Source organism: Theobroma cacao, chromosome 4 (assembly GCF_000208745.1).
Source record: "Theobroma cacao cultivar B97-61/B2 chromosome 4, Criollo_cocoa_genome_V2, whole genome shotgun sequence".
NCBI classification, from domain to species: Eukaryota; Viridiplantae; Streptophyta; class Magnoliopsida; order Malvales; family Malvaceae; genus Theobroma; species Theobroma cacao.
In genome coordinates this window covers 28243329-28256112 of record NC_030853.1, presented here as the reverse complement: position 1 = coordinate 28256112, position 12784 = coordinate 28243329, and the positions used below count along the sequence as shown (strand labels likewise).

General features: G+C 36.3%; 2 protein-coding genes across 2 annotated transcripts; both read right to left on the bottom strand.

Annotated features, from left to right (window-relative positions):
- On the bottom strand, positions 137–6233 carry LOC18603058 (dymeclin). Its single transcript, XM_007034805.2, has 18 exons — positions 5743–6233; positions 5015–5254; positions 4820–4883; positions 4607–4736; positions 4382–4529; positions 4019–4267; positions 3804–3888; positions 3316–3418; positions 2753–2878; positions 2564–2677; positions 2212–2330; positions 2016–2097; positions 1830–1922; positions 1642–1731; positions 1368–1487; positions 1061–1152; positions 782–839; positions 137–479 (listed from the first exon to the last, which is right to left on the bottom strand). Exons 1-18 carry the CDS (start codon positions 5927–5929, stop codon positions 399–401), a joined length of 2181 nt encoding a protein of 726 aa, XP_007034867.2. The 5' UTR covers positions 5930–6233; the 3' UTR covers positions 137–398.
- On the bottom strand, positions 9724–12124 carry LOC18603055 (heat stress transcription factor A-6b). The gene is made up of 2 exons (XM_007034802.2): positions 11504–12124; positions 9724–10939 (listed from the first exon to the last, which is right to left on the bottom strand). The coding sequence occupies exons 1-2, from the start codon at positions 11798–11800 to the stop codon at positions 10154–10156; spliced, it is 1083 nt and encodes a 360-aa protein (XP_007034864.2). The 5' UTR covers positions 11801–12124; the 3' UTR covers positions 9724–10153.

Genomic DNA, 12784 nt, shown 5'->3' with positions numbered 1-12784 from the left:
GTTATGGTTAAGATCAACGATGGAGGTGAAGGTAATTATTTCCCAACAACATCGTGATAAACTAAAACTCCTTCAAAACTAAGTACAAAACTAAGTACAAACTTAATCAACCTCAGCATGAAGCACTAATCTGAAGTCAAGTGGATAAGGAGGGGATCAATTTTCTTTTCTTTTTTTTTTTCCTGAGAATTATATTATAGAAATGGAATCACCGATCCTCTCTTATTTCATACAAGGATTCGAAAAATATATCTACCTCAAAAAGGCCTCTACAGTGTTTCAAACATATAAACAGAAAAGAATGAGAAGAATACATTTGCTGCTATTTTCTTTTATATATTTACAAATACACCGAGAACCATACACGCATAGAAGAAGCCTCAGTTATATCATACCCTCTATGGATCGAGCTGAACTTCGTGTTCATTCAACTCTCCATTTTGATTTGTAGTGGGTTCTCCTCCATAGTAAATTTGTCTCTGCAGGAAAGCAAATGAAAAATCACGAGTCAGGAATCAAAAAGAAGGCTGACTAATTTTCCCCTGCAACTTTATCAAAATTTACAACAGAGTACAAATTAAACATCTTTGATTCAGATGACAAGCAAATAAAAGAAAAACCATCACATGCTGTACCAGAGTATGCCTCTACCATCCTCAGAAACTAGATTCGAAGGTGTGAAATAAGTTTAATACAGTGTGAACGAATTATATTAAGGAAACTCTAAAATGTAAATCCTATATTAGCTTTCATGAAACTTAGAGGAGATTCGTATGCTTACATCAGCCTGCAGATCAACAGGGAACAAATTTATAGCACTTGCATTAAAACTGAATCCACTGTAAGAAAAAAAAAAAGGCAGAGTGGGGTAGATATCAGTGAGAAAGTGACAATCATGTGTAGAGTATAAATTAAGAACTAAAACAGTGTCAAAAGGGTAGGTCACATAGAGACAGTTTAGCAGTACGAGTTATTAAACCAAGTATTGACAATAACCTGAACAACAACATTTTTCCCTCCACATTACAATTTATACTTCTTTTAAGGTGTAGAATGTTACCAGCGGGATAGGACGAGCTGCCACACATATGGAATAAAGAACTCCTCTGGATGACTCTCTTGTTCATATGAGAAGTGTAACTGAGTAAACATCTGTCAATTAGAAAAAATTCTACATTAGGTGAAGAAAACTGCAGAATAAGAGAGAGGGAGAGAGAGGAAGAACACCAATTTGTCCACATTTGAGGAAAAAAAATCGCATTGAAATGGTAGCAGCTGTGCTAGATAACAAAAGGGTTTAGTGTGTGTGTGTGTGTGTAGAACTTCACTATTTCCAAATTAAGCAATATACTTTCGCTTAGTTCTACCTTCATCCCTTCACCTCGCCAAGATCGACAATTATTAATTATGAACAGCAGAACTTTTTCTACAGACCATTCACCATCCAACCTCTGGGCATCCATTCGACTGTTGAAAAAATCTAATACCTATAAAAGCCAAAGAGGTCAAAACAATCAAAAGGCATGCAGAAAAACATTAGGAAATCTTAATGTTCAATGAATTCCAGAACAGTTTCTCTGATAAAAACCAAGTATAGGAGATTAAACAATGAGATTCATCACATAAAGTCATAGAGCATACATTGTAAATATTTTCAAGCAGCTCTGTAAAGCGAGGATGGTTCTTGAATGGCTGAAAGACTTCCTGCCTGTGCATAATGGCATATACAACCTGCCCAAATGCATAAAAATTCACTTTCAGATCCATGTTCGTAAGTGTTGGTGAGAACGAAAAAAAATTATCTCATACAGCTTTATTAAAAGATATACCTCAGGATTCCGTGGCAGTGCATAAGTCAAAATTGCATTTAATATTTCAAGGACGATTCTCAAGAAGTCAGTATAAATTTGCAATTCTGCTGACTGCAACAAGGGGAAGAAATATTACTTAAGGATACCCAGATAGTATAAACTTTTAGAAAGTGCTAGATTACATGTAAGAACAAGGACAACTACCATATCTTCCACAAGACCGTCCCCTGTTGAGATGGCTTTGGTTTGCAGTTTATCATCTCTTAGCTCTACCAATTTGTTGTACCTAATATCAAAAACACATTTGCAAAGACAGTTAAAAAGACAGTGCAAACATAACAATATATGTAAGATTTGCCAAATGATTAATTAAAAATTAATATATACATAGATGACTTACTTGCGTGAAAGCATATAAAAAAGGCTGACAAGTCTCTGAGAAGCATATGCACTCAGACGATGGACATGAGGAGCCATATTTGCCAAAGTTGCAAGGCAAGTGGTATGGAGATAGACATCCTGTGCGTTTAGTTAAAAAGAAGAAAAATTAACCGTCCCTTATGGTAACCAAATTAACACATTATTAACAGACGTAGAGTCCATCTCATCGATTCACTGCCATTCAGTTAAAACACTCATTATCGCTAGCAACGCATGAAGAGAGAAGTTCAGCCTATTCAATAAAATTATTTAGGATCCTCCTTCAGTAAACATTCATTGTCACGTAAGAGTTAAGACATTCTGAGCCATACCCGCAACTTAGACAAGTTATATTGTACTGTCCTTATCAGTATTATGACCATCAGGGAACCAAGAGATGTCTGATGAAGGAGGTGCTCTTTATACCATGGAACACCAGGCAGTATCTGTCCATATATATAACACATCAAGATAATACTCATGCATCAAAATCAAAAGTTGCTAACAGATGAGATGCTTACCATCTTGTGAACACTTGCATTGAATGAAGAATCTTGACTAAGTATGAGGAGAATAATCAGTAACATGTATATTTGATTCGAAGTCCTCCTTGAAGCATTATATAATGTTTCCAAGATGGGCATCAACTGTTAATTTTCATAGTGCAAACAGATTAAGACCATGCGATATGCTACATAATATACTTAGGCTTAGGTGTGGCTATAAGCCACATAAACTGTAAAAACAACACACCAGCCCATATCAAAAAATTATTAGGAACAATTATGGCTCAACTCAGTAAAAGAATGAACCAACAAACTAAATAAAAGAATGGACTGAATCTCATGCAATTTATTGACCTGAGTGCCTGACATAAATTCTACAAACACTCAAGCTCATTCTTTCTTCCCTTCATTTTTTTGGCAGAATGGGTGAAGGAGAGGCCAAAAAACCTTTTAAATGTATCAACCAGACACCTGCCCAAATTTATGTCTTGCTGCACATAGATTTGAAGGTAGTTTTGCAAAGGAAATTGCTTAGCGCTACATATGAAATGCAGATAATGTAAGCTGCAGATTCTTACCAACGTATCCAAATCAGTTCGCACTAGTACATACTCCAAAAAGTCAGAGTTTCCTTGCACCAAAGAGTAAAGTAAAAGGACAGCAGTCTCATCAGCCAAGCACCTGCAGATGTGCGCCTGTTATGAAATACTCCACAAGAAAGAGAGAGGAGCCATGAAAGATAGAAAAGTGGTTTCAAAGATATTTACAGGTAGCACAGCATTCGCTTATGCTTAAGTCAAATGTTCTTGGAACAACAAATTTGAAAAAATCATTAGCTGAGAAAGAAAAAGAAGAGGCAAAAAAGAAAGCCAACAACCATTACCAAGGAAATAGAACCCATTTTGGCAAAATGATAGTGAAAACTAACAGGAATAAAGAATCAATCATACAAACTTATTGCCAAAGTTGCCCACTATGAATACCAAAGGAAAAGGAAAGCCTTAATAATTTCATAAAGGAAATTTTATTCATTCACATATTGATATTAGAGTGGAAAGACACTCACATGCCAAGGGTATCAAATAGGGATGCAAAAGGTAATCTCACGACTGGTCCATTTTGTGCATTCCCCTCAACATCAAGACGATCAACTGCAAGCAGAGTACTTATAGATTCACCAACAATGTCTAACATGCCATCACAATGACATGCATGCACAAAAGTAGAAAGAGAAAATTACATATAAAATCCTACTATCATAAAAAGGAAATGTTATCTCACATTCAATATCTCTTGCATTTTCTAAGGCCTTGCTGTAGGGGTTGACAGTAAAATATGTATTCACTTTTGAAACAGAATCTGAGGCGGCACTGTCATCACTTCTATCTGTTATAGACTCATCGCTTACAACGCATTTATGGTAATGAATAAGAATAAGTAGCACACGGAGACTGCAGTCTGCCAGTTGATTTCTAGAGCCTTCACCATTTGAACTGACCCAATAATTGAATGGCAACAACACAATGGTTGCTGCAAGCATAACATATAAATGTTATCATAAACGTTTTATAGTACAAGAAGCCTGCAGTATTGCACACAGATTAGGAAACGAAATTAATGAGAGCATCAAGGAAAACACCATACCAGCAGCAGAACCAACTCTTTGTAAAACACCAGGTTGACTTTCTTCAGAAAAAATAGAGTAAGAAGCAGCACTGCTCGAGGGAACATGAGGTCGCATTATATAGTTGAGCAGCAATCTACGAACCACCAGAGAAACCAGCAAACTTTCCTGCAAAGCAAAGAATGAGTATGCAAAATTTGAAAATTTTGGCACAAAAATTTCAACTTAAGGTTTAAATTTGTAACCTGAGACATTGCTGCATCAATAAAAGGATTCACATCCTTTGGCCCTGGCGATGGTCCAGAAAGAAGTTGAGTTGACATCCCAACAAGCATGAAGTTAAGCAGCTCCTGATGTAGAAGGGACGTAGTTGGACTTGCGAGGCAAATAATGTAATATTAGGAGAAAAATTAAATAGAAATGTCAATGTTAGAATACATTATTAAGCCATGGTGTACCTTACATCTATTGAACCAATAAAGGTAAGCACATTATGCATTACAAGATTCTCGATGCTTTGATCTGCACATTAGAAATAAAAGCTTCAGTTCATGATGCTATTTGCCGGTAAAATAACAATTTGCAAGATCCATAGTTACAAACTTTAATTTCAAAACTGGTAAACAAATGATGATGAAGAGTCAAATATTTACCTGCCACAAAATCCTTAGGCACCGGTTCATTTTCATTAAGAGACAAACATAAATCCTCAATGGTCTCACTCTGAGAATTTTCAATTATGTACTTCAAAAACACAGATGAAATGTACACTGCATTAACAGCCTTCATATAAACCGGGGATGGAGCACCAGAAGTTTGAATTGCCTCTTGTAAACACCATGACAAGTGAATCAGAATCTTTGCAAGGTGCCTGGTATGGCGGTTGTTTTGTGCTGCACATGAAAGATCCAGAACACAGCAACAAAATCAGTATCATCATAAACACTTAAAATAAAATTAGCTATTCAAAATTAATAATGACCGAAATGAAGTTGTTAAGAGTTATGGGTTCGCAAATGCATTTCACAAGATAATCGTTCAATTTGGAATTTGATCAATATAATTCAGTTAGCTCAGTTTTGCTAAGTTTGGAAGTTGAGTATAGTTTCATAATAGAAAGTATATGCCTTCAACTTAGTAAGATGAAATATCAAAAGATAAAAACAAATATGTTATATAACATTGAGATATTTTGAGATAATCTAATTTTTAGCCAATAAAATTCCTAGCACGATAAGATTCAAGCAGAAGCTCTAAAGACAGACTCTCTAAATGGTTGAATTTTGCGCATTATAGAAAAGTAAGCAACAAATTACTCCACTAAGTATTCCAAAAAAATGATAATTAAAATGTTTACGAAATTCGGAGAGAAAGCACGGACCGAAGAGCTGGCAAGCTTGGCGAACACGGTGAGGGGCCCAGCCGAGAGTGAGAGGAAGTTCCAAAAGCTTCTGCCAGAAATCGGAAGCCAAAGGAAACGATTTCTTGCCGACGAAGGAGCCGATTAGGTACTCCGCCGTTTCGATGGTGGTGCTGGTGTGGCGCGGCGTCGAAGGCACCGCCCCCATTCTTCGGCTCCCTTCGTATAAAAAGTCGAGGAATGGCAGTTTGACTCAGTGAGTCGAGAAACAAAACGGATTTGATCAAACGGAGGAACAGAGTTAGGGGATCTTGCACTCGGAATCAATAGACATTGCAGAGAGAAGAGCGATCCGGTTGGTGTGTTCGGAGAGTAAACGAGCGAGAGAGAGAGAGAGAGATTTGAGATTCCGAAAGCGAAATTTCAAAAATGGAAATGAATTTTCAATTGGCGAGCGAGCTTAGAGAAGAAGATTTTGAAGCGCTGAGAAGAGAGGGATAAATCGAGGGTGACTTTGTTTTTTCTTTTATATATATTTTTATCAGGAAAATTGTATATTTAGACGATGATGCCGTCATTCTTTTTCTGATTTGACGAGGTTGCCCTCGTACCTTTCTTCAATTTATGGGTTCTTAGTTGGAGATAAACTAGTGCTGATTTCTTATACTAAAAATATAATACGAGGAAGGTTAGAAGGATTATAAATAATAAATCTCATTTAATAATGGGATTAGGCAGGGTTTTTCTCAATAACAACCTAACAATTGTACGGAATGCTTATCATTTCTTTTTATATCGTTTACAGCACTAAAAAGTAATCATTAAACATCATTGTTTTTTATTTTTCTTTTTATTTATTGTCACAAAAATAAAAAATTAAAAACAAAAGTATCATTCAATCAGATTCTTAATGAGGAATAAAACATAATTATCTGTAAAATGAAGAGGAAACACATGCCACTAAATGGTATATTCCAACTTTTAGATATTGAATTTTAACCTCTCAAGAAAATTAGCAATTTCAACATTATAAAGGAGGTTAATTTAGTCTTTTCATGTCTTATAAGGTAAGAGGTTCTTTATTAAATTACAGACTCGTTGTCATTTGCAGACTATATTTTGCTTCGTCGGCAAGAGCCCACCTGGAAATTAGTGACATATTTTTTTCCATCTTTATTCCATTTGATACCCCTATATTTCTTTCAAACTACCACAAAATAATTAAAATATCATATCAATTAAACAAATCAATGTCCAATGACAATTCTCTTCTCCACACACATTTCATATTTTTATAAAATTCCCGTCTATAAATGATTTTTTTTTAATTAATTGAGCTAATAAATTTGATCCCATGTTGGCGTGACGTGCCATCAATGAACGTGCGCCATCCGTTTGTTGACTTTGGGAGATTTCTGAGTCTCTGTTGACCAAAACTTTTTATTCAATAATTTAACGTGTGGAAAGGTGCAGTACGTTGCTGCCCATCGAAATCTAAATCTAATGTTGTACACTGACTTCCAAACAAAATCATTTAGAATTAAAAACGTTGTTACTTAGTGATTGTAGGTTCCTTGAAGTATAAAAAAAGGGAGAAGCCTAGTGTTAATGGCATCTGATTAGGTTTTGTTTATGTCCTCCATTGATACTACTTTTCCTTTGAACTTCAAGATTTTATGCAAAAATTAGACAATGTTTAGTAACATATGATTCTATGAAAGAGAAGTAAATGTACGTACTAGAGTTTTAAACATTGATAGAGAGCCGGTAATGACTTCTTTTCAAGTATGTCGTAGGAATGAGAGGGACAAAGCTTTGTGGATAATTACGAAGGAATATTAAAGGGATAAGATTTCTCATAACTAAAAAGATTGAGACTTGAGGGTTGGGCTGTGTCGGTGGGTAGTAAAGGTAGTCCATTGAGGCTGAGGTAATCCTTTGGCCCTTGGCTGGGTCCTTTTCTTGACACCATCGCAGAGGAGCCTTCGAATAAAACCTTGTCATTGGCCCGGCTCCAGTTTTGGATATGCTTTAAAATGCTTGTGTGATGGTTACAATTTCACAATTTGAATAGAAAAAATACTGGTTTTGGCTTGGCATCTTCAATGATGTTGAGGAGGAAACTTGCTGAACCAATAGAAACCTCTGTTAAGATGAGCATGGGTTTTGGCCTAAAGTTAGGTATTTTTTGGTTCTACACCGAAAACTAACCTAAGAAGTCAATTGCAAAGTGCCAAAATGAAGTTAAAAACTTTGGGAATGTTTGGGAAAGTAGAAAGTGGTAGGTTTCCACCAAACTTGATGCTGCTGGGAAACATCTTGGCAGAGCTTTTGGTAATGATATAATGTGGAAATTTTCAAGTTTAGTGTTGGATACACCATGGAAGAGAATTAAGAGAGCAGACGAATTCAACCTACCCATGAGAATGACACCACCCAGTTCAGGTTTTGGACCAACTCAACCTTCCAAGCTCAAGTCAAACACTCTGGTTTTACACCAGTTCTAAGAAGTCATTGTTAATCAGTGACCAAAGATAATGGTTTTAATAATACTCATATTGTATATAGAATTGACTTATTGAAAATATACACTTACATTTTCTGTAAAGCCTAATGCTAAATTGGCTCCCGGGCTTTGAAACCTTCCGAATGATCTCTGTACCTTAGTGTTGTTTTGAGCCTTTGCATGAGAAGTTGAAGTGTTGGTTGAGTAAATGTTTGCTTCAAGTTTTAAACTAAGCTAAAGAAGCCTTTTGGGTCTGATGGGGTCGTTCGTAGCAAGCCCCAATTTGAATAAAAAGGTGTGACAGGCCTCCTTTCGTTATCAGGATCACAATATAAGAGTGTGAATTTATTTTCTTTTCCCTCTTTTCTCTTTTTGTTTTTTTGTTTTTTTTTTTTGACATTGTAATAGAATTTCTTTACAAAAATCTTGACTCCACCTCCTAATCTTGACAATGGGAAAATGGTGAAAAGTTATCAGTATTCAAGATTGGGCTTTCGGAAAGTGATGATGGAGTAATTCCCATACTTTTGTTGGCTACTCACACACATGCCAACTACACATCTCATGCGCAGCATGTGCAATTCTATCTCTCCAGCAGACAATTGAGAAAGGTTTCATGAGAGCCAACTCAATTCTTGTGGTGGCCAAAAAACCATAGTCAAATTTCTCGTTCAAGTTTGGGAAGTTCATGATCTACCTTCCCCTCTTTGTCCATGAAAAAAGAGGCAAAAAAGAGGGATGATAAGACCCAAACCCTTTCTGTAAGAGCAACGCATGTTCCATATTAGCCCAACGGTCTTCTGGGCTGTGTTTGCTTGTTCCCGGCCTCGAAACTCAAGATGATGCTGATGATCATTACACCCAAAATTAGTTCTAATCTTTAAAGCTTTATATAAAACACACCCATCACCCATGGATTAGCCGTAGGCACATGCACATGTCATTTTGGTTACACTGTCAGCTGTCTTATGTAAAATTATGTGACATCTTGACCTCGTCAATTGTCATTGCAAAATCCAATGCAAGGCAGACCAACCTTTGTAATGCAGGTTGATGTTGAGAAGAAAAGGATTTCAAATTTGCAAATTTGTCTCAAAAAACACACAATCACAAGAACAGCAGTCATATATAAATAAGCACTAACGCTATGACCAAAGTTGTTTCAGGCCGCAAGAACAGATTCCAATCCACTATGACAATCGAGTTTCTTTCCTCATAATTATTATTAAATTGTCAAATTTTGTTCCATAGGAAAGTGTAGGAGTTTTAGATGACCGACAACACAGTCAGAGACAAAATGCAACATGATTTCAAGGCAGCATGATTACGGTATTTGCCGTCTGCCAATAGTCTTTTTCTATTTTTTTTCTTCTTTTTGTGTGCGTGTGTGTGTGTGTTTGAGCCAAAAACCTAACGTGAAGCTGCTTAATTACAAGTTTACATTCCATTCCATGCACCCTGGAGTTTAAAGTATCAAGATGTGTGAAACTTAGAACTAAAAATTTTAAGTTGAATGATGTTATAATCAATGAGGGTCTTCCCAAGTTCCAAGAATGGCCTAAAATGGCTTAAAAACAATGGATTTAAGAAAGCACATGAAGGGGTGAAATGAGCACTACAACAACACCAAGAATAGTAAATTAACTTGTCTTTGTTTGAATATCCCAGAGCATATAAGCTAAATATTTTGCCAGTTGCACATTGGTCGAGTCTTGCTGATCTCTTCTGAGCACATTCTTTCAATATTGTAAATCTACAGCATTAATTCTCTATTGTCAATGTCAAGAAACAAACCTGAAAGTTTTACTTGGTTTTGGCATCACCGTGACCCGTCATGAAGGCAGAAATGAAACGGTTAGATAGCTGGGGATCTGCGTCTAACTAAGCTCATTGATATGAAACTTAACGATATAATTAGCTTCTTCTCTATTTGGGACTAGAACCCAAGTATCCCAGCTGCTCAACCAACATATCTACATCGTCCCCATCTTCATCTTCAGCATCCAAAACTGATATTTCTTGCTCAATTCCATCATTCAGCAAATCATCCCAAAACCACTTATCAAGATATTTATCTTTACTTCCACGTTCTTCTCTTTCCTCTATATGCTCAAGCTCTATGTTGTTTTCACTCCCAGTTAGTCCCATGTCCATAGCAAGTTTGCCTAGCTCTGAAACTTCAAACTCAGCAATATCATCATAGTCTTCAGCCTCAGTCTTGACAAAAGTTCCTCCTCCCTCACCCTGGCCTAATTCAATATTTCCAACACTGCTGGACCATTGATCAATCCGCCGCCTTCTCTTCTTGGTGATTGCTTCCTCAAGCTCTTTTCTCATATCTTTCTGTTGGACTAGTTGCTGAACAAAGTTCGGGTTCTGCATTGCTTTGGCCAAGAAGTTCATCATTTGTTGCTGCTTCATCTCAGTCTTCCTTAGTCTTTCCTCCATCACTTGGAGGCAAGTTCTAGTGTTCTGCTGTTGCTGTCTAAGTTTCACCAATTCCACCATTAAAACCTCCTTGTCACGCCTTAACCGATCAACCTCTCCATCAAGTCCAAACCTCCCAACTTCAACACAAGGATCTAAAGCATATTGTGAAGCCTGAGTTGGATGTGTCTTTCTCCTCCTAATATTCTTAAGCAGATGCCTTTGCCCTCTAAGAAACTTTTCATTGGCAAACTCCCATCTATCTGGATCAACCTTTCTAAACCCCTACATGAATCAAATCTTTTTTCTTCATGATCAAATTCAAAACATGAGAGAAGGAAAGAGGAAAAGAAAAGCAGGCTATAGTATTGAATTAATAGCATTACTCAACATTCTCTTGGAAGAAAATTAAACTGACGCACCTAAATCCCATAAAATGTAACAATTCTAATGTGACAGCAATGCCCCAACAGATGCCAAAGCAACATAATAATAATGAATGAAATCTATGTTTCTTATATTCTGATTTCTGCAGTTTCCACTTCCAAAACTAGTAAACTAACAGAAAAATGTCCACAATAAATAACCCCATTAATCAAAAAGGAAAAAAAGGGTCCCGTTAAATATATAAATAAAATAAATAATCTAGCTCTTTCATGAATATGAATGAATATGGATTAAGTCAAATCTAGAGAAACTTATACAGTTTCAAACTCTAATCAAAGCAATTTTTATTTCTTTTATTGATAAAGTTTTCATCTTTGTAATAAAGAAGTAGTAAAAGGTCAATCCAAGAGGACATAAAATCATTGGCTACTCAAAGAAAGAAAAACTATTAGTAATACTTACATAGGTATTGAGCTGCCTGACAAAGCTTGAGAAATTGTTGTGCTTGAAATATGTAGGCAAAAGACTCATTGAAAATGCCTGGGGATCCCAAACAACGAAACTATTGTTGCCTCCACTCCAAGAGATGATGTGATTGGTGCTTGTATCATCAATAATATCATATGTCTTTGTGAGAAAAGGAGGAGGACCTGCATCATGGAGTCCTTTCATTGGTTGAGGGTTAGCCATGGAAGGCATACCAGCATATGATGAGCTTTCTCCCGGAAACTCTTCTTTAACTCTGCCATAAGGATTCATGTTTGTTTACTCACCAGGGAACAAAAAAAATTTTGAAAACTTGATCTGGGTTAGCTTCTTTTTCTTTGTATATCAATGTGATTGTAAATGAATACACAATGCAGTTGAGGAAGCTGTTGAACTTTTCTGCAGAGCTTTTGGATGATAGAAAGAGCCTTCAGAATGGGTTCGTGAAATGCAGGTTAAGCCTTTCAAAAGAGGTGAAATTGAATTCTGGTTATGGATGGAGCCAAAGATCAATGGTTAGATAGAGAGACTAAGAAGCAGGAAAAACACGGAAGAATTGAGAAGCAAGAGACAGATGTGAACATGGGTGTCATTAGTTTATATAAATAGCCTCAATAAAAAAATGGTTGTTTGTTTCTTTATATTTTTACTCCTTGCCTTTTCCTAGTGGTTGGTTGGGAGACTGATGAGGCAAAAAGAAACCAGAACGGCAATGAGATATTTTGCGCTCTCCCCCACAGTTTACTCCTTTGGGAAAGTCATTTGGCATTGCTTTTGTAGCTTTGTATTATCTGTCACAGGCCAGGGACAAAGATTTTTGAAAGGGTAAAAGAGTACAAATATGCAAACAAATAGCATTTATTTATTTATTTATGTATTTATGATTTTACCAGCAAAAATGGATCTGAAAAATTATGAAATTTCAGACAACGAAGATTCTAAAGAAACTGAGGACTTTTGCTTTTTAGCCCCCTCCTGTCTCTACGGCAATCAAATTGTGGGTTAGAAAGTTCTGCTACTCCCATTTACCGCAAGTTGTGCTGCACCCTTTTGAGTGGATTTCAGACTATTCATAATTTTCATTTTTGTTCCTGGGAAAAAGGGAAAATAGCATTTTGCTTTCTGCTCTTTTTGGGTTTTTTTGGGGTCCCCTGAAAAAATAGTTAGGAAACTTTTTTCTCCTTTCAGTTTCTGTGTTATATATACATACGTATTGGGGGACCCCTGAAAAAACAGAGGGTAACCTCAGTAACTATA